Raw genomic sequence first — 22,124 nt, 5'->3', positions numbered from 1 at the left:
AATGCTACTTGGAACCGAAAATGGGACAGCCAGTGTCTGCACAAAGACTCTCAAAGTGGGTGGCTGGTACCATCCACCTTTGCTATGAACTGTTGGGCAGACCTCTCCCGGCCAGGGTTCAGTCCCATGCAACTAGGGCAGTAGCAACATCCTCCGTTTTTCTTGCAAGGTCCCCTTGGAGGATGTCTGCAAAGCTGCTGTTTGGTCCCAGCCCTTTACTTTTATTAAGTACTACAGGCTGGACACCAGGGCCAAATGTGACGCAGCCTTCGGAAGGGCAGTGCTGGTTTCAGGGTTACATTGATTGCACTGCATTTCCATTTGTTTTATGTTCTGAAATGAATGTTATGTACTGCATTTCTAGTAGCTAACATGCTCTGAAATGAATGTCCTTTGCCAATTTGTCTTGGTTTGGAACATTCATTAGGTTTACATAGGTCCTGCATGACCTAATGTGCTGTTTCTCTGTTTCATATTTTCAAAATAAGCTTAAGTACTATTTATTGAAGTACTGATGACAGGTCCACCATGACCTAATGTGTTATTTATGTGCCTTATGTCTTGCACAGGTTAAGTGCTATTTATTCAGGTACCAAAATGACTGACACAGTTTGGGTTCAAACAGTTTATTGTGATTAATAAATACACTTTATTTGAACCTTACTTGGGTTTCATGACACTCCCTCCGCCGCTGACCTAAGCTTATCAGTCTCAACCCATTTGTATGATTCACAGAGACCATGAAGAAGAAGGACAGGTTGCATACCTGTAACGGTATTTTTTCGAGTGGTCATCTGCAAATTCATACAAATCCCGCCCGTCCTCCCCTCAGTGTCCTGCTCTTCATTGGCTCATTCTCATGTCGCTCATGCGGTTCCAATTGCAGAACTGGGGAAAGAGCGGGAACGCAGGGGGCTTATAAGGGATGGGTGGAATTACCGCCAAAAGTTGCAAAGTTAACTTTGCCCAGTGATTCTAGAAATTTTCCGAGCAGCACTGCGCAGGCGCAGTACAACCCATTTGTATGAATTCGCAGATGACCACTCAAAGAAATGCCATTACAGGTATGCAACCTGTCTTTCCTATCCTTTCATACTGCAGTCCTCCTGATCAAAATTGGGGGATATTAGATGCTATCTATTATTTCAGAACTCCATAGATGAGCCATTTGACCTTCTACAGTTTCATTTGGATGAGTCCCTACCTAGCTTTTAAACTTTTGCTGCTGCTCCTTTTTTTTTCCAGTTGTTGCATCAGAAACATGATTGGTTTCAATCAGTGTGAATCATTCTACCAAAATAGTGACTTCTGCTCTTTCTCCATTACAGTGCCCCATAAATTTGAAGTACTATTTGAAGTGCCACAACTAGTCACCACCGCAGATAAAGAAGTTCAGGTGAAAGTGCTAGGAAGGTTTGTAAAAGAAATTATGATATGTTTTTACACCATGCCAATTGTTGGGAAACAACATTTTGTTCCCAGTAGTAAAGACAGAGTAGATGGGCATCAACACTACATCCTAATTCCCCCCCCTCCCCCCCAGATTTTGGAGAATTAAATTGCAGCAGGAACAAACGTCCCACACTGGTACATGTATTGAAGCAAAGCTTGTTCTGTCTTGAATTCTTTCACCTCTTAACCATCTGTTCTCCACGTTTAGCCTGGAGAAGAGACAGTTAAGACAAGAGGTGATATGATAGCCCTGTTTAAGTATTTGAAGGGGCGTCATATTGAGGATGGAGTAAGCAGGTTTTCTGCAGCTCCTGAGAATAGGACCTGGAGCAATGGATTCAACCTACAGGAAAAGAGATTGCACCTGGCAGTAAGAGCTGTTCGACAGTGGAATACATTCCCTCAGAGAGTGGTGGAGTCTCCAGCTTTGGAGGTCTTTATACCGAGGCTGGATGGCCATCTTGTTGGGGATGCTTTGATTGTGAGTTCCTGCATGGCAGGGGGTTGGACTGGATGGCCCTTGTGGTCTCTTCCAACTCTATGATTCTATCATTCTATTTACAAATGTAAAGATTTTTCTTCTAAAACAAACAAATGTTTCTCTTCAGGATATGTTTTTTCTTTGTTTCTTTTATTTTGTAGTGGTGTCCACCCAACAACTTTTGTTCCTATGCAGTTTATTATGAATATTACCTGTTTCAGCTGAAACATCGTTCTATTCCCTGATTCTGTCTTTTGATACAGGTACACATACGGAAAGTCTGTCCAGGGAAAAGTACATCTGAAATTGTGGCGAGGCAGGTCATTTTATTTTTTTGAAGAGGTCCTAAGTGGAGAATTAATTAGTATTGAGCTGGATTACAAAGGCCAGGTAAGCTAATTGTCTAAGATCCCCCAGATGACCTACCCAATCAATTGTTCAAAAAGTACCACCTTAATCAGTTTTTCTTGTATTCCATTCTCATGAAGGCACAAAAGTAGTACCTAGCTTGCTGAAAGGAAGGAAATGCCCCATTGTGATACATTGAACTATAGGGTTGGGGAGATACCATAGCCTACTTCCACATAATGAAGGTTGCATCTTCACTGCAGAAATCATCCGGTTCGAGACCGCTTTAACTGCCATGGCTCAATGCTATGGAATTCTGGGAAGTGTAGTTTGTTGTGGCATCAGAACACTTCTCAGAATTCCATATAATTGAGCCATGGCAGTTAAAGCAGTCTCAAACCGGATTATTTCTGCAATGCGAATGCCTCAATAGATAGTGTAGGACGTCTCACACACATCAGAGCCAACAACCTGGGCAGCCTGGTTTCTGAAAATGAACCACATGATACTATGAAGGTACCTATGAGCTCTGTGTAGCTAGACAATTGTATTTCCTTGTCTGTTGTTATGTGCCTTTAAGTCGTTTCCAACTTATGGCGACCCTATCATGGAGTTTTCTTGGCAGGATTTGTTCAGAGGAGGTTGGGCATTGCCTTCTTCTGAGGCTGAGATAGAGTGACTTGCTCAAGGTCACCCAGTACGTTTTATGGCCAAGCTGGGAATGGAATCCTGGTCTCCAAAGTCATAGTCCAGCACTCAAACTATTACATCACACTGGCTCTCTCTTGACACCAGCAAAACAATTTCCTTGAAAATAATCCCCCCTCTCTCTTTTTCAATAAATGTGTCACTGCAATGCCAAAAATTTAAACTATTTCACACATTATTTGGAATATGAGATTAAAATCTATTTTAAGCAGACAGTCAGGGATGCAGGGAAGAAGGAAGGGATGACAGAAAAGTTATATGCAACCCTTTCTATTATCATATACTGTCGGTTGGCAATTCTCAGTCTGTAGGCAGTAGAGCTAGTAGTCAAAAGGTAACCAAGACCACTTGGGTGAGGAAACGTTTTCATTTTTGTGTCACCAAAACAACATATGCCAGTTTCCTATGGATCCTTGAGGTTTTGACAAACAACACACTGATTTTAAAGTCCCGTTTCTGCATGAGATTTTACCAATTTGCCCTCCATGTGGTAAACTCCTTTCACGGGGAAATCACAAAAATGATTTGGTGCTGTTTATTGCCCGTTTAATAGCTATGTGTGTGAAAATCTTAATTGCAATATCCCATTTTGCATGAGATAATGTTTAAACCTCTGGTTTACCCCTGATTTTCCCTGTGTGAGTCTATTCCATGGCAGAGGGTCAATTCCATGGCAATACAGGCAGAAAAAACAAATTTCTTCTCTGCTATCACTGCATCAACAAGAGCTTGGCCAGAAGAGCTTTTTTTGTGTGTGGTCAAGGGGTCTTTTACATATGGGTCTACATACAAGATCAAATCCAGCCCACTCAGCAGCCCACTGTAAACAACCTGCCTGGCATTTTGCAGACAAAATTGCTTCGATTGTCTCTGACATAGATGCTATAATTAATACATATGCAGTGGATATAATTTTGGTCCCTCCTGGTCCAGTAACTGTCGATACTTTTCAATTTCTACAAGCTAGGGATATGGACAGGATTCTTGGAGAGGTGAGGCCCACCACATATGGATCAGATTCTTGATCTTCCTAGCTTATAAAAAAAGCCAGAGGGGGATGAGCAGATTTGGCAACCAATGTCATGCTAAAATAAGGCAAAATCCCAGTCTGCCTGAAGTAGGCAGTTACAAAACCATTACTGAAAAAGCCATCCCTGGATTTCATAGTATTGGACATTTATTGGCCTATGTCCAACAGTCCATTTTGGGGCAAGGTATAGGAAGAAGGGGTGGCCTCCCAGCTCCAGGGGTTTCTAGATGAGACGGGTTATCTAGATCTATTTCAATGTGGTTTCACGCTTTGTTATGAAACTCAGGCCTGTTACAGACTGCCAAAATAAAGCTGCTTCGGGTCTCTTTGGAGGTATGCTATTTAAATGATGCATGGGTCCTAAGAGTCCGGAGGTCGCACCAAAGCCACACTCCATTCCTAAGCACTGGAGGGCAGCTTTTGGTGCAGCTTCCAGATTCTTAGGATGCATGCATCATTTAAATAGCATACCTCCAAAGAGACCCGAAGCAGCTTTATTTTGGCAGTCTGTAACAGGCCTCAGACTCTTTTGGCTACCTTAATGGGAACTAAATAGGGGGACTGTGCCCCTCTTGGTTCTGCTAGATCTCTCAGAAGCTTTTAATATCATCAACCATGGGTAGGACTTGGAGGCACTGTCTTACAGTAGCTTTCTTCCTTCCCGGAGGAGCAAACTCAAAAGATGGTGCTGGGTGACTCTTGAGCAATCTGTTGGCCATTGGCCTATATGCTTTTTAACATATACATGAAACTGCTGGAAGAGATCATTCAGGAGTTTGGTAGCATTAGTTTGTAGATGACTCCCAATTCTATTCCTCCTTTGCACCTTAATCATGGAAGCTGCTTTGGTCTTAAACTGATGTCTGGAAAAGAATGAACAAATTGAACCCTAATACAGACAAGACAGAGGTGTGCCTGACCAAGTGTAAATCAGATGCAAGCGCATGAACTCAGCCTGTGTTGGATGGGGTTACACTCCCTCTGAAGCTGCAGGTCTGCCACTTGAGTGTACAATAGTCCTGGGGCCTTATCACATGGAGGGTTTTGCAGCTCTGTTCTGACGCAAGTGCGGGTCCAACCATGCGGGTTCACGCTAAAACGTGATGTATTATCTCACATGATTGCTTTCTATGGGGGGTTATTCTGAGGTGCTTCCGCAGTCAATCCAAAGTGACTCCTGATTTTGGTGGATTCGATAACAAGCGAATTCACAAAAATTGCTTCTAAGCTCACTTCGATTTCATTCTGAAATGGTCTGGTGTAGAATGCAACTTTGCTTCTGTCCTGGTACATGCCCCTCTCAACCTCCAAGGTCCCACATTTCCCATGATGCTGCGCTGAAATTTTGACCCATTTGCTTCAGGTGCTCGGAAAGGTAGATTTAATGTAGATGACAGGGATAGAGGGAATGAAACAGGAGGCTGTGGGGAGAGATGGGAGCAACGGAGGGGGCCACCGGAGGCTGGGGCAGAGGCTCCAGCTCCTAGAATTCCATAGCCTCGAACCAATGACCCCACAATATACTCCAACTCCCAGGATTCCTTTGCCTCGAGTCAAGGACTCCACAACAAACTCCAAATCCCAGAATTCCTTTGCCTCAAGCCAAGGACCCCACAACAAACTCCAACTCCCATAATAATAATAATTTATTAATATTAAATGATAATAATTTATTAATATTAAATGATAATAATTTATTAATTTTAAAATAATAATAATAATTTATTATTTGTAAAATAGTAATAATGATAATAATACTAATTTATTTTTAATAATAATAGTAATAAGTTATTAGTTTGCTGAGGCACCAGAGCTCTCTGGCAGAGAAGGCTCAATGTCTCACGACACTACAGTTCCCAGAATTCCATAGCACTGAGCCAGTACAGTTAAAGTGGAGTCAAACCGGATTATTTCCCCAGTGCAGATGCAACCTGCAGCTTCTACACTGATTATTTTGCAGTGAAATAATTTTTTATTAATAATAATAATAATATTATCATTAAGGAAACATTATTATTATTATTATTATTATTATTATGCAGTGAAAGAAATTTTTAATTGAATGTATCGCTGGCAAAATTATTATTATTATTATTATTATTATTATTATTATTATTATTATTAAAAATTTCTTTCACTGCATAATAATAATAATAATAATAATAATAATAATAATAATTTTGCCAGCGATACATTCAGATGAAACAGAGGGCATGTAGGAATAGGTGACATTCCCTATCATTCACGTGAAACTGGAACCAGGAAGTGGCCCCGTTCTTCAACTTGGAAGTGCAAAGGTTCATGATGTGTTCAGAGCCCCACTGAGCATGCGCAAGGGTCCCAATTTGAATCTTTGAATCCGCATGGTATGTACTGGTGTGGTAATTCAAAGTGCACTCACTCCGCTTTGACTCAGGAATCACCACAATTTCGTTCTTCACTTGTGATAATTCATCACATGAATTGCCTTGGATTCGAAGTGACCCTGCTTCCACCTCACTGCAGAAGGGCTGCAGAAGGGCTCCAGATTGGAGTTCCAGTTTCACGTGTGATAAGGCCCCTGGATTCAACCTGAACTTGGAAGCCAAGGTTTTGGTGGTGGCCACTTAAGCACCTAGTTGCATAGTTAAGGCTGGTGTGGCAGCTGAACCCATTCCTTGAGATATCTGATCTGACTAGATGACACGTGCTTTAGTTACATCCCATTTGGATTACTTTAACATGGTATATGTCAAGTTACCTTTGAAGTGTGCTCAAAATTTTCATCTGGTCCAAAGAGCTGCAGTCAAGTTGCTAATCGGTGCTGGTTACAGGGAGCACACAGTTCTCTTGTTGCAACAGCTTCACTGTCTCTGTTCAATTTCTCAGCACAATTCAAAGTGATGGTGATGACTTATAAAGACCTCTATGGTTCAGGTCCTTAGCTGAAGGCTTATTCTTCCATATGAACCTGTCCATGTTTTGAGGTCTTTTGGGGAGGCCCTTCTCTCTGTCCCACCACACAACTAGATCTGGTGGGAACATGGTGGAGGGCCTTCCTGATGGCTGCTCACAGCCTTTGGAACTCCCTTCCCAGAGAGATTAAACTAGAAACTCCTTGCTGTATTTCTATAGGTGAACACTTTTTTGTTTCATCAGGCCTTTGAGGACTGATTGCTTAGTGGAAACCAGCATAGCATAGTGTGTTCAGTTTTCTATTTGCTGTTTTCCTTTTAATGGTTTATGTTTTTAACATATTTTAGTCCTTTGAAAGTTTCATTACATTTTTAACTTTTATATGCTGCACATTTTTAGCAATGTTTATTTTAATTGTTGTAAGCTATCTTGTGTCCCGAACAGGGAGAAAAAACTGGGCATCCCTATTTTCCCTTTATGACTGAAGGTGGTCAGTATAATAAAGCTTGAGAACTACTGCTCTAAGTATTGGTTCTGCATAGAAATTAAATGCCATGTGCTTCTCAAAAATTAATTCTGTAACAGATGCAAGAACTTTACACAATTATTACACCTGGCTAACTGAGAGCCGGTACACACCGACCCAAAGCGGTGTGGTCGCCACGATTCTAGGGTTAGGGACCGTGCACCAACCACATGGTCCCTAACCCTAGCATGGCACCACACCAGCATCTATTGGAACTATGGTTTTGAAAAGAGACTAATAGAGACAAGGTACTAGAAAAAGGCTTTATCTATAATGCTTAAGAGGGAAACAAACAAACATATATAACAGAATCATACAAAACCCATATATACAAAAGGTACAAAATAAACAATAGTAGTAATGGCAAACATAATAATAACAAGTAGCAAATAATAATAAAAACTACATAATATAAGCAAATAACACAAGTATAATGCAACAGAAAAGAAAGCTAAGAATAGAGTGAGCAAAAGAGGGAGAGAGGAAGGCTCACTACAAAGCTAGTCTTATTAAGGCTCAAAAGTTGGTTAGAGCTATGCATATACAGCTGTAGGTCATCCATCTGTGTTCTCAGTAGCTCTTCATTAACCCTATAATGGTTATTAACCCTATAATGGCTCAAGTGTAGAGCTTGTTACTATTCCAACAGCATCATGGCGGCCTCCCATCTACATGGGAGACACCATGACGCTGGCGGCGCCGATGAGCACCCAAACGTGGCACACAGGAAGTGGCATCATAATGGCGCCACTTTCTGGTTGCAGCACCACAACAAAGGAGTTGCTCTAGGCAGCTCCTTTTTGTTGCGGCACTGCAAACTTTGTTCCCACACGGCAGCCAAATGGCTGCGGGAACGAAGCCATGGGAGAAAGGGGCCAGACAGCCCCTTTTCCCATAGCTGTGCCTGTTGAGGTATCCGGGGCATGAAGCCCCAAGGACACCCCCTTTTCAGGACCATTTTGCTGCTTCTCCATGGTCCTGAAAAGTGCCGCATTGAGGCCTCTGGGCTGCCAGTGAAGCTGCCCTAGCCCCAATCCGGCGAGGAAAGGGGTTGGTGCAGGCCACCCCTTTGGGGGGTCTGTACAGCGCCTGTGGGACCAAGCAGACAGACCAATAGTATCAAAAGCTCCAATTGCTTTGAAACCACAGTAACCAGATGCCACGCTCCTGAAGCAGGCCACTGGCAAGAGTGACTTTTTGCTGCTCCTGTTTTTGGCAGCTTCAGGCTGCCTTAGCTGGTCTCAGAGGCTTAACAGCTACTTTGCTAGGGGTGCATCATATAAATGCCATGCACCTGAAGTGGCCAGAGGTTGTTGTTTTATTTGGTCCATCTGCTTCAGGGCTAACTGTTAACAGTTAAGCTGTAGCAAAATAAAGGAGAGTTTGTTAACAACACGCAGAGAGATCAACCTTACAAATGTAATATTTCTTCTCTGCATCCTCAGACAGACAAGACTGGTTTTGCTTCCTTTACTATTAATGCTACAGATCTTAATCTATCTGGAAAGGGGTACAACAATTATGTTCACCTTTCTGCAGATCTGGAGGAGGATGGAACAGGTATGAGATATTCAGCTCATTAATTACTCTTACAGATTAAAATTTTGGTCATCATAATATAGTCCTAATATTCTTGTTTAATTTCTCTCTCTCTTTTTCTACTTTGACAACAGCTGTGGTTCTCGAATCTGAAAGTGCTTCTGTACTGAAGTGTTTTTATGTCTTTGTGTATGTTTGGTGGTGGGGAAAGACTTGCCAAATGCTATTCTACTTTCTCAGATGCAGTCATCTAATTTCCATATTGTACATTTTTACTAATTCTTGTAGAATTATTAGATCAGTGGCTTTGGCCAGAGAGATCCATGTTCAAAGCTCTGCTTAGGCCATGTCTCCACCGGCTAAAAGCCTCACCCCCCCCCACCCATTCTGGCATCCTCCTGTTCAGATGGCACATGGCCCATATCTTAGTTCTGGTATGGGCCATGCGGATGACATCTATCACGTGTTGTTGTGGGAACCTTAAAAGCTTGGACTTTCTCTCACTAAGTCCACCAGCTTGTTTAGTAAAGGAATCTCAAAGAAGATGACAACTCAAGTCAAAAGAATACAAATCCAAAGGATTGTTGCTGTAACTGTTTTCACTACTGTACTTTCCTCCCACTTATACAGACATAGACAGACACATCAGGAGGGGAATTTTGACTAATTGGTAAGGGGTCCAATTAGCCCACACAGATACGGATCAATAACATCAATCTCTCACTTCAGTGGCTGGATTGGGGCCAGGGCAGCCTTACCACCCTAATCCGGCATTTTTCCAGGCCACAGAGAAGTGGCAAAGTGCCGCTTCTTTGTGGCCTGGCAAAGGGGTGTACAATTTCATGATTCTATGATTCTACCTGTTGCTCTGGATCTTCTGGGTTGATCCAGAGCCCTCCATTTCTCCATCGCGGTTGCTGTCTGCATGGGCATTCCTCTGGGCTTCCCAGTGCATGCACCACTGCTGCAGGTCACTTGTTCTAAGGTCAGAATGAGGCACCCAGCATGTGAACATTTCTAGGTGCCTCATTCTGGCCATAAAAGTGAATGACTTGTAGCAGTGGTGGCAGAAAGCCACCATGGCACAGACACAAGGTCCAAGGTAACACAGGTAGGTCAGGGCAGTTTCCAGGCCAGGATATTTCGTGCGGCTCCTAGAGTAGCTTGGCCAGTGCAAACAAGGCTTCCATCATGGCGGCGGCATCACTAGGTTGGAGTCACCCAGTGTATTAACTCTTTGTGTCACCCCCTCCACCCCCATTTATCTCCTCCATATATCACTGTATATCAAAATTATACAGTGTGACCGCACCATGTGTGGGTACACTATATGCAGCTTTTACACTATATGCAGCTTTTAGCTGAAGCTGTGCAGCCAAAAATGAATGGCACACACATTCTGCTGTGCTGCGAGCACAAGCCACATTATATTCAATGGGGCTCAACCATACGTGTTTTATGCCTTATGCTGGGTGTGTGTGTGTGTGTGTGTGTGTCCAGAATGGATCCCCTCGGGTAAGGTAAGGGCCCACTGTACTTGTAAATTATCATACACGCAGCCTAAATGTATTTACATGTACATTGTTTCATGTGGTTAAAGTGAAAATTTGGTGAGAGGTGATATTTTTAAAGAAGTTTTTAAAATAATTTTTAAATTAAAATAAAAAAATTAAAATTAAAATGTTTAAATTTTAAATTTAATTTTCAAAAAACCCTGAGGCCTCTGCTTTCTCTTCCGACTGATCCTCACCCCACTTACACCATCTTTTCAGTATTTTAAAGGGACACAGCCATTTCTGCTAAAAGGCAGATGTTTCAGGAGCAGCCGTGTCACCTCATGTTATGGTGTCACCTGGTGCAGTCCGCACTCCCCACACCCCTTTAGTAATGCCCCTACATAATGGTATTTATATTGTGACCTTATGCTACCACCTCCTCTCAACATGCTAGTGGATCTCTAAACTACAATATGCACAATATGCTTATGTAACTTGACATTTAGGCTCCCACTAAGGATTCAGATATTCAACCCTTGCTTTGTATGCCTTCTGAGTAGCTCAACTGACAACAATGAATGGGCCCATGAATATATTTGCCCTAGAAGATCCCAGTGCAACTTAAACCTACATTGTGCCATTTTCCAGAGCTTTCTTAGCAAGATTCTTGAAAGAGGGATGGACCTTGTCATGTTTTTATAGTGGTCTTTTTCTGCAGTTGCATTGAATCAAAAGTTGATTGTCAACCTCCACTACACCCTCTCTCTCTGCAGGAGTGACACTCTCAGGAGAGCATCGCTTCGTTGTTGTCACCAGAGCAATTGAAGTAGAGTTCATCAATCTCAATCCATACTACAAACATGGATTTCCATATAAAGGAAAGGTCAGATCCTAACTACTTCAGTGCAATCTTTCTATTCATTGGAGTGCAAAACTGGTACCACACTTTTGATAAGCTTGTTCCTTAAGGAGTTAAGGCGTATTTTATGTTTGTGTTCTGTGTTCAAAGGCACTACTGGGATGCCATTTCATGTTGGGACAGCAAGTAATGTTTACCTGGAAGGATATTCAAGAAGGTCCTCAGACTCACTTTGAAGTATTTTTCAAGATTTAAAAACAAAAATAAGCATGCATTTGATTAATGTTGTTATTTTTGAGTCTCACCATTACAGAGATCTTAACAACCAAGTTATTCTTTTTTTTATAAGCAAAGGAATTTATGCCATTGATATGCATGTCCCATTTAATTACATATATAACACTTTCTTGTCATTCAGAATGTAGAACAGTTGAGTTGGCCAAGAGATGCTCCTGAGAAATAAGCTATGAAATTTGAAGCACAGGACTATGCAACTTATTACATACCGCAAAATGGTTTTTCACAATTTCCATGCATTTTAGCCCACAATAGAATAACAACATATTTATTTTGATTTTGTTCCCACAGATGAAATTTACTGTGAGTAAGGTACCATTCAAGAACCAGACTGTCTATCTTATTGTCGATACCAATGATGTGGAGACACACTTGCCATATGTCACAGATGACAATGGAGAGGTTCATTTCTCCTTAGACACAACTGAATGGAAGAACTCTCATGTTGCACTACGGGTAAGTTTTGCAACAGATGGCAAAGGAGGCGTTACATCAAGCTTTAGAGAAAGGGATTCACATTGCTGGTAAAGAAGCAAGCTTACTCTTCTGTACTTACAAATATGTATGTATAGTCAAACACAAGTTCAGCTTCACGAGAAAACCAAAAGAAAACCAGAAAGCATTAGCAGGTATCAGGAAAAGCATTTGGCACCATCTTTTGATATCACCCTCACTTGGCCATAGAAACCCACTTGGTGACCTTGGGTGAGTCACGCTCTCTCAGCCCCAGAAAACCATGTGATAGATTCCCCTTGGGGTCCCCATAAATCAGAAATTTCTTGAGGACACATAATAATCATGTCCTGCAGAGAGGCTCTGCAAAAACAAGGCTCTTATGAAGGATAGAGAAGCTTTAGGTTGTGTGATGCAGGAAGGGAGAGAATGAATGGGAAAATCAAACAAAAAGCCACCATAACTATATATACTGTACATAAACCTCTGTAGAATTATGTGCAAACTAGTAATTAGTAAGTATAGACATGGGAAGGTTGCTAACTCTAACTCACATGAGAAGATTAAAACTCTAACACACATGAGAAGATTAAAATTCTAATCCATGAGGGTTTGAATGATCATATATTCCTGGAATGAAAATAAAAGGTGGAATACTTTGTGGAATTACAGTTAGTTGGATCAGTAATAATTAGTAGATCAAATCCCTAGTATTTTCTGTTCATAAAACTGATGAACACAGCCATTTCTTATAAAATCTTCCTATCAAGTTCATTTTCTTCCTTAATTGGATGAATTCAGTCATTTTCCCCATCTTTACAATGTTGTTCAAATCGTTTCTGACTTGACTCCTCAACGTTTCTGATGCTGCTGAACCATTTCACTTCATAGAATCCCCCGTCTGAAACCTTTGCTTCTGGAACCAGTGCAGTATTACTTTCTGCAATCCTTAAAATTGGTATCTGCTACCACTTTTTATATCCTAAGTTCTTGTGAGTGTTTGTGTGATCATATTTTTGTGTGAGTGGTGATTCCCTTTGGCAAATAAAACTACATTTGGACCTTACATTTTGGAGTTCTGTTTCCTGGAACTGGTATATACAGGCTTGATTCCTGCCCAAGCCTTCTTGGCTGCTGTAACTGAGCTAATAAAATTACCTTTTTAAATGTTGCTTGTGGGTGCCCTCTCAGCACCCTGGATGTTTTAAGTAACAACCCTGTTTGAAGCCTGTTGTTTATCATGCCATCTTTGTTGTATAGAAAACATGTTTCCCCATGATCATTTAAATATTCCTTCCCATATCTGAGAATTGTTGAAAACATCTGTTGCTGCTTACAGAAGTAGGGACATTTAGAAGCTTCTTACCACCACCACTACTACCACCCAGTATAAACAAGTACGCAAGGGTACATGAGGATGTGTGCTGCTGCTTGCATCTATCTGAGAGAGTGGAGGGGGGGATTGATATGTTTTTAAACATCACTGTGCCCCTTAAGAATGCTGCTGTGCAGGCAGGCTTCTCAATAAATGTTCACACCCCTGTACTAAATGAAAGCAGCAAATAAATCCTTCCACCATCTTCTAGGGTGGTATAATGGTCTGAGCATTGGACTATGACTCTGTAGACCAGGGTTCAAATCCCAGCTCAGCTACTGTGTGATCTTGGGCAAATCACGCTCTAAAATCCCTTGATTAGGGTCATCATAAGTCAGAAGCAACTTGAATACACACAAAAACAACAACAACTATCTGTCAAAGACATTTAAAAAACATAGGCCTGGTACAGACTGTTGCTTTGTGGTGGCCTGGGGCCGAAATTAGGGCTAGGGAGTGTGGAGTGTCTGCACGCTCCGCACTCTCCTGGCGCCATTTTGGGCACATGCACGTTTATACAGCACACACGCCAATGACGTGCCTCATGCACCTCCTCTAAATGGCATGGAGAACAAGAGATGTCACCGTGCCACTCCAGGGCACTAATGGCACCTTGGCAGTGGCACGGAAAGGAGCTGCGTTTCGAGGCTCCTTTTTGGAGCACACTGTTGCCGGTGCCATGCGGATGGCACGGCAACAGTTCAGGGGATAAAGGGGCGGCCTCTGTTCGCCCCTTTCTCCCGGTCTGTCCAGCCCCTTAGATAGGACTTTAGCCTGTCTGAATGGCTGAATTGTTTTTTTAATTGCTTGTTTTAACATATTTAAACATGATCATAATTTGATATTTCATCAACTTGCTGTGTTTTTTCATCTCATAGATATAGATTTTAAATTGTAATAAATCTGATTCTTATAAATGTACTATACTTCTCTGGTCGTTGTTAGCCTCTTTAAAAAGTTTAAACTAACAAAAATAAAGTATTTCTTTTCTACTGTTTTTGTTTTTGTCATCTGATGTAAGCCACACCAGAAGGTTTGCAATTTAACACACACACACACACACACACGGGTCCTGATTTGGCACAAACAATCCCAATTAGATTCTATTGTCCTTATTTTTCAGTAGCTTTCAAAATGCCCCAGTTTCTGTTTCCTCCTTTCATTTTTTCCCTTTCTCTTCAGCTTACTTTGGTTACTGGAAATGGGGTTCAAAATGTAAAAGTATTTTTCACTCATCCAACTCATTCAGGAGGAGAAGGGAGCAAGAGAAGGGGTAGAATCTCGCCCTTCCCAATAGGCTTAGACAAGAACAATCTGCTGTCGCCTCTCCTAGTTTGTCTGTTCCTCCTCATTAATAACTTTTGCCATCTTCACTACACTCTGATGTTCCTTAGCCACACTTATTCCAATTTTCACTTGTAAAACGTTGACTGGCATAACCTCATCTTCCACATCTGAACTCACATTGTCCTTTCCAATTTCTTCTGTTTTTCCACCTGAAATGCATCGACAGCTTGTCTTCCCCAACCGCAGGCTTGCTATCCACAGATGCCAAGCCCCATTGATTTCAATGGCCCCACGCGTACACACCACTATTGTTGACTTCCCATGGTTTTTGCTATCTGTCCTGCTGGTGGTGGGGTCTGGAAAGGAACTCCCACAAGTAAAAGTAGCCCACGGTTTTCTCTCTGCTAGCAAATATCTTTGACTGAGTGGTTGTTTCTGACCTCTTTGCATCTTTTTGCTTTTTAGGGCAGGTCTGCTATTTTTAATGTGACCCAGCAAGATGCATCTGACCTTGAGACAATACGTAATGAAGCTTTTAGGTGGGTGAAGCCTTTCTACTCAGAGAGCAACAGCTTTCTTGAGATCAAACATGTAGATGAAGAGCTGCCCTGTGGGAAGGATCAGGAAGTACTGGTGGATTACATCATTGACCGGAAAGAACTGGACCCAGAGGCTGACCATGTAGATTTCTATTACTTGGTGAGTATCTAGCAATCTGTGCAAAGTGGGGAAACTCCGGGTGTAGTTTGGAGAAGAAAAAACGAGTGACTGAATGGGCACAGAGCAAAAGGGAAAATAGGGAAGAAAATCAAAGAAAGGAAAGGAAAAATGCAATATAGAACACACACACACACATATATTTGATCAGATCACTTGTTTAGTAGATAATGAGAATGCTGTAGATGTTTATCTGGTTTTCAAGAGAGCGTTTGATAAAGTCCCCCCTGATATTTTGATTAGAAAATGGTTAAATGTGGAATAGATGAGAACACTGTCAGACAGAGCCATAAGTGGTTGAAAACCCATGTTCAAAGGGTCGTCATCAATGGCTCTGCTTCACACTGGCTAAAAGTTTCAAGTGGAGTGCCACAGGGTTCTGTCCCGGGGCCAGCACTCTTCAATATTTTTATCAGTTACTTTGATGATAGGTTAGAGAGAATCCTTATGATGCAAAACTGGGAGGGGTCACTAACACATTGGAAGGACCTTGATAAACTAGAAAATTGATCTGAAACTAATAGAATGAAATACAGAGAAGCTGAAAATTTGTTCTCTGCTGCCACAGAGAGTAGAACCACATTCAATGGTTTTAAGATACAGGAGGGCAGATTCCAATCAAACATTAGAAGGGATTTCTTGATATTAAGAGCTATTTGACTATGGAACCAATTGCCTGGAGAGATGGTGGGGGTCTTCCTCTCTGAACATCTTCAAAAAGAGGCTAGACAACTACCTGCTGAGGATGTCTAGCTGGATTTCCTGCATTGAATGAGTTAGATTCATAGTTCTAGGGGGCTCCTTCCAATCCTGTAATTCTGTAATCCTATGATTCTGTAACAAACTGTGAGCAACTGTGGTTGGTAATTCATGCACAATACACAATGGCATCACCAGATGTCCCTAGGTCTCAGGTTTTGGCCCAGAAACCCTTACGACTTGGAATAATCCTGAACTGGCAATCCTGAATGGACTGGAATGGGAACAGAAATAAGTTTACAGCAGGCCCAGTATCAAACAGACTGTTCATAAAGTCATGTTCATCCCAGAAACCGTCCAGAATACACCATGGAAAATGTGTCAGATACCATTTCAGGAATCATATTCAGGGATTGCTGTGCTGGCCATGCAGCAAAATACAACAAAATCCTATATTTTTCCTGTATGTACAGTCACCCCTCAAAGTCCGCAGCCTTGAGATCCATGGAGTTGGAACGCCCTGCATGCACGCGCCCCATTCAAGCCTATGGGGCTCGAATATGCACGTATTTTGGAACTTGTGGGGGGGGGGGCTGGAACAGTTCCTCAGTGAGTTCCAAGGGCCAACTGTATATGGTATTATTTTGTGCTGATGTGTGCCCTGTCCTAACATATTGTCTCCCTGTAGGTTGTGTCAAGAGGCAGAATTGTCTATAGTGGACAGAAGCAAGTGTCAGTTGGCAAAGATGAGAGTAAGTGGGTGAAACCATGTTGATGCATTAGCTACACTTTTTATTCAGTCATGTGGGATGGCACACATCCCATGACACCAGGCTAATCAAGTTTGCTGGGCTTGCCTTCCATTATATAGATTTAATTTGTAAATGGTGAAGGGCCTGGAAACCATGCCCTATGAGGAACGACTTAGGGAGCTGGGGATGTTTAGCCTGGAGAATAGAAGGTTAAGGGGTGAGATGATCGCCCTGTTTAAATACTTGAAGGGATGTCATATTGAGGAGGGAGCAAGCTTGTTTTCTGTTCCTCCAGAGACTAGGACCCGGAGCAATGGAGATAAGCTCCAGGAAAAGAGATTCCACCTCAGCATTAGGAGGAACTTCCTGACAGTCAGGGCTGTTCGACAGTGGAACACATTCCTTTGGAGAGTGGTGGAGTCTCCCTCCTTGGAGGTCTTTAAACAGAGGCTGGATGGCCATCTGTCGGGGATGCCTTGAGTGAGAGTTCCTGCATGGCAGGGAGTTGGATTGGATGGCCCTTGCGGCCTCTTCCAACTCTAAGATTCTATGTATAATGAATAATCATTCATTCATTCATTAAATTTTATTTCTCACCCACCTCTTCCCAAAGCTCAAGGCAGGGTACAAAACAGATTAAAACATAAAACCATTTAAACACATTAAGGTAAAACACAAAAATACAGGACACGTTAAAATAATCATGCATAAAATTAAAATATCCCAATTTAAATTTTATAGTTTAAAAATGAATGGGTAGGCCTGCTAAAAGAAATAAGTCTTTAATACTGTTTTAAATTCAGACAGCACATTTAGCTGTTGAATCTTTTCTGTCAGGTCATTCTTCAGTCTACGGGCAGCCGATGAAAAGGTCCTCTGGGTGACAGTTGCCAGTCTCATCCTGGCAAGTTGATGTAAATGTCCTCCAGAGGACCTGAGAGTATGGGATAGATTATATGGAAGGAGGTGATCCCATAGGTAAGATGGACTCAAAGCACGACTGTGTAATAGCCAAGCACACATACGTACAATTGAGTAAGATGTAGCAGTGAATGTTTCTTCCCTTTATATCATAAAACATTTCTGCAGTCATTATAACAGTGAACATGTTAAAATACATTGAATAAACAGAAGAAATTAAAGACATAACTAGGAAAATTGGAAGAAGAAAAGAAATAAAAGAAATCATCAGCATATAAATTCATTATAAAGAATATGCCATTCTGATTTATTCCATTTATTCCTCTCCTTCCCGAGCCTTTCCTCCGCCTGAACAGGCTCCAAGGGGCTTGTTCGGGTGGAGGAAAGTAAAAACCACTGCACCATGCTGACTCTTGACATTCTCTACACTATCTGAAATAATAGAGTAAATGAAACATGCATTCTCAGTGGACATTTTTCTTTACCTGGTATTCTTCTCTTTTTATTTATGGAATCAAATATTTGGTTTTGGAAGGTAAGAATTCAGAGAAGAGCGGTGGATGCAAACTCTCTTTGTCCATCACCAGTTAAATCCCTCAGCTCCCATATTATGCAAGCTTTATCAACATATGACAATTTTTAAAAAAATTAGGATTATATCGATGCTTTCCTTAACCATGACATTTTTCTTCTTTTCCCTGTTCCAGCCCTGAAAGGCACCTTCTCTCTCACCTTGTCCACAAGCTCTGACCTGGCACCCATGGCCAGGCTCCTGCTTTATGCTGTCTTTGCAGATGGTGAGGTGGCGGCTGACATTGAAGTGTTCGCAATAGACAAGTGCTTCAAGCATAAGGTTAGCATGTAATTCCTCAGGGAGTAAGTGAATTGAAACAGATGGATGTCAGAGACATTGCGACTCATGTGTACCCTTGTTTGTTTCTCACTATCATCTGTGGTCAAACAGGTTTTGCTGTTTATTATAAAACAGCAACATCAATGCTGCAAAGCTGTTTATAGATAAATGAAAGTGTCACCAAAGTACAGTGGGCCCTTGGTATCCACTGGGGTTTGGTTCCAGGACCCCTGTGGATACCAAAATCTGTGGATGTTCAAGTCCCATTAAATACAATGGTGTAGTAAAATGGTGTCCCATATATAAAATGGTAAAATTAAGGTTTGTTTTTTGGAATTTATACATTTTTAAATTATTTTCAAACTGTAGATGCTTGAATCCATGGATAATCTGTGAATATGAAGGGCTGACTGTAATCATTATGAATTCCATTAAAAATTAAAATGCTATCATTCTAGCATAACCTTTCTCTTCTGTGTTATTTTTTTAATTTTGTGGGCACCACAATTCAAAAATGACATTGAGAAACTGGAGCATGTCCAAAGGAGAGTGACTAAAACGGTGAAAGTTCTTGAAACCATGTCCTATTAGAGAATTGACTGAGAGCTCCTGCATGGCAGGAGGGCTGGACTGGATGGCCCTTGTGGTCTCTTCCAACTCTAGGATTCTATGATTCTAAGTCCCATTAATACCGTGTCATAGTAAAATGGTATCCCTTGTATAAAATGGCGAAATCAAGGTTTGCTTTTTGGAATTTATATATTTTTAAAATATTTTAAATCTGTACCATGGATAAAGAATCCGTAGATACAGAGGGCTGAATGTATGTGCTTTGGGGGTGGAGGTGGGTAAGAAGTCAACCACTGTATACTAGTCTTTATAGTACTGGTAGTGCTGCTTATCATGAACCATGTCAATGCAAGTTTCCCATCTGAAAAATCTCTCTCCCTTCCTCTCTATCCATAGGTGAAAGTGGCCTTCTCAGAAAAAGAGGAGCTTCCAGGGTCAAAAGTCAATCTGGAAATAGAAGCACCCCCAGGTGCACTGTGCTCACTCCGTGCGATTGATAAGAGCGTTGCTCTGAAGGAGAATGCAACTTTGACACCAGAAGAAGTAAGGGGGTCCATATTTCTTAGCAAGGATCTAGCAGTGATGTAGACTTGAGTTAATTGACTTAGCCTTAAACCGGACTCAAGTCACTTCAACAACTTGGCCTTTGCTTGGCAAAAATGACACATTCATTGACATGACATGAGACTTGTATATTTTTCATGACTGACTTGATAGTGCCATTCACTTTGAGAACCAGGCAAGAGCCTGCCCCCAAAGTGGGGGATGGATTTCTTGGAAAGGAATGGCAAATGCATTAGGCGATGGGCTTAAGGCAGAAGGATCCTTCTACAGCGTCCGAAAAGCTTTAGAAGGCTTCTCTGATGTACAGAATGGACAGGCTGCCAAGCAGACCTCAAGCCCCACCTCAAGCCCATTGCCTTACTTGCTTGCTGTTCCATCCAAGAAACGCATCCCAGCTTTCTGTTAAAAGTTGATTCCCAGACCTGAGACTCGAGACTTGACTTGAAAGACTTGACTTGTTGCAAGGAATTGAAACTCAGCTTCAGATTTGAAGGTAGAGACTTAAGACTTGTCTTGAGACTTGGACTGAAAGATTTGAATACATCATTGAGATATAGCAGTCCCTCCCCTATAGCTCATTGGCCTGGAAAAAAAGAACTGAATTGCTTTGTACTTGGGAGGAATAGGTGTTGAATCATGTATCAGTTTGAAGTCATGTGCCTTGGTAGTAACAAAAAAGCTGCCACTTCTTTCAATACCATCACAAAAAAGCCCCCCAAACTTTTCCAGTTGCTTTTAAAATGTCCCAGTTTCTCTCTCCTCCTCTCACTTTACCCCTTTGTCCTTGGGTTGCTTCCTTTGGTGTGAACTGAGTTCATAGTTCAAAGGTAGTTTGCAGTGGTTCACTCAGAAGAAGGGAATAGACAGTAGGAGGCAGAGCCTTGCCCTTCCCAGCAGACTCAGGGAAAAGCAAACTGCTGTATCTCTCCTAGCTTAGCTGTTCTTCCCCATTAATAACTTTTGTTTTCTTGAACGCACCCTGATGTCACATGGCCAGATGTGCCCTGCTTCCAAAGCTATGCATACTCTCTAACTATCCTGATATTCCAAGGACAGTCCCAATTAATGCTCTGCCATCCTATCTTTCAGCTGCTATTAAAATGACTCATTTCTTTGCTCCTCCTCTCACTTTCCCTCTTCGTCCTCAGCTTACTTCATTTTCTACAAACTGGGGCCTGTTACAGACAGCCAAAATAAAGCTGCTTCGAGTCACAGTGGAGGTATGGTGTTTCAATGATGCATGCGTCCTAAGAGTCCAAAAGCCACACCAAAGCCATGCTCCAGTCCTTAGGGCTCCACTGTGACTCGAAGCAGCTTTATTTTGGCTGTCTGTAACAGGCCTGAGTTTAAACTGCAAAAGTAGTTTGGACTCAGTTAGCTCAGCATGGGAGAGAGGAGAGTAGGGCTGGAATCTTGTCCTTCCCAGGAGGCTCAGGCAAAAGCAAACTGCTGCAGCCTCTCCTAGCTTGGATATTCTTCCTCAGTAGTAACTTTTTCTTTTGAACACTGATATTGCTTGGCTGCATGCCTGGTGTCCTGGTTTTCCTCTGTGAAATGTTGGAAGGTATGTTATTCTAATGATCTCTTGTTTTCAGGTGTATGATATATATTATGACCAAGGGCTGATTGGTGCAAGAGGATTTATGTATCACTTGGAAGATTTTGAGCCATACCCATGCCTGCCATCTGAAGGGAGGACAAAGCGGTCTCTTATAGCCCCTTGGTTTCAAAGCCAACCTGATGTCTATAGTCTTTTCCAGGTGAGTGGCCTCAGTAAAGCAGCCTCTCTTGATGTCTGTTCTGCTTCGGATTGGGTTGAGTTATTTTGGTTAAGCCGATGGAGAGAAACCTCAAATTCTGGGGCCAAACCTGGTGTCAAGAATTGTGTAAACTTCCCAACTCAGTAGATCAGTCTTCTGTAGGTTAAACAGCAAGGCTTTATTTCAGAAGTTACAGAGATGTCACTAGGAAAACATCTTGGATAGAACTGGGTATACCCCCGCCCCATTCAATATTAGAATGTCTATTACTCCTCCCCATAATTTTGGCAGGCTAAGGCTGCTTTCCCCATTCCCCTAACATTAAAATCGCTTTGAGTTTTGCCAGTTCTTCCCCCCTCACTTTACTGTTAGCTAAAAATTCCTCCCACACGCAGCTGGCATTCCAACCTGCTTGGTCCTCTTCAGTGATAACCTGCCTTAGCTTTCTCACCACACAGTTCATTATCTTTAAAGCATATAATCAAACCATATAGTATATAACAATATGAAGGAAAATACATAACTACACATATGCCAGGGAT

The 22,124-nt window shown here is 41.8% G+C and overlaps 1 protein-coding gene across 1 annotated transcript in view; it reads left to right on the top strand.

Annotated features, from left to right (window-relative positions):
• The window catches only part of LOC149323531 (alpha-2-macroglobulin-like protein 1), a 76,226-nt gene that overhangs the window by 16,567 nt on the left and 37,535 nt on the right, over window positions 1-22,124 (top strand). Inside the window, exons 8-17 of the mRNA XM_089489150.1 lie at window positions 1,329-1,413; window positions 2,197-2,323; window positions 8,886-9,000; window positions 11,249-11,358; window positions 11,923-12,087; window positions 15,212-15,445; window positions 16,851-16,914; window positions 18,543-18,688; window positions 19,655-19,801; window positions 21,418-21,582. Of these exons, the coding sequence (XP_089345276.1) occupies window positions 1,329-1,413; window positions 2,197-2,323; window positions 8,886-9,000; window positions 11,249-11,358; window positions 11,923-12,087; window positions 15,212-15,445; window positions 16,851-16,914; window positions 18,543-18,688; window positions 19,655-19,801; window positions 21,418-21,582 (1,358 nt within the window). The remainder of the gene's footprint in view (window positions 1-1,328; window positions 1,414-2,196; window positions 2,324-8,885; window positions 9,001-11,248; window positions 11,359-11,922; window positions 12,088-15,211; window positions 15,446-16,850; window positions 16,915-18,542; window positions 18,689-19,654; window positions 19,802-21,417; window positions 21,583-22,124) is intronic.

The sequence above is a fragment of the Sceloporus occidentalis genome, unplaced genomic scaffold (assembly GCF_023333645.1).
Source record: "Sceloporus occidentalis isolate IW3139 unplaced genomic scaffold, rSceOcc1.0.p SCAF_1, whole genome shotgun sequence".
In the NCBI taxonomy this organism is placed as follows: Eukaryota; Metazoa; Chordata; class Lepidosauria; order Squamata; family Phrynosomatidae; genus Sceloporus; species Sceloporus occidentalis.
This window is presented reverse-complemented; position numbering and strand designations above follow the sequence as displayed.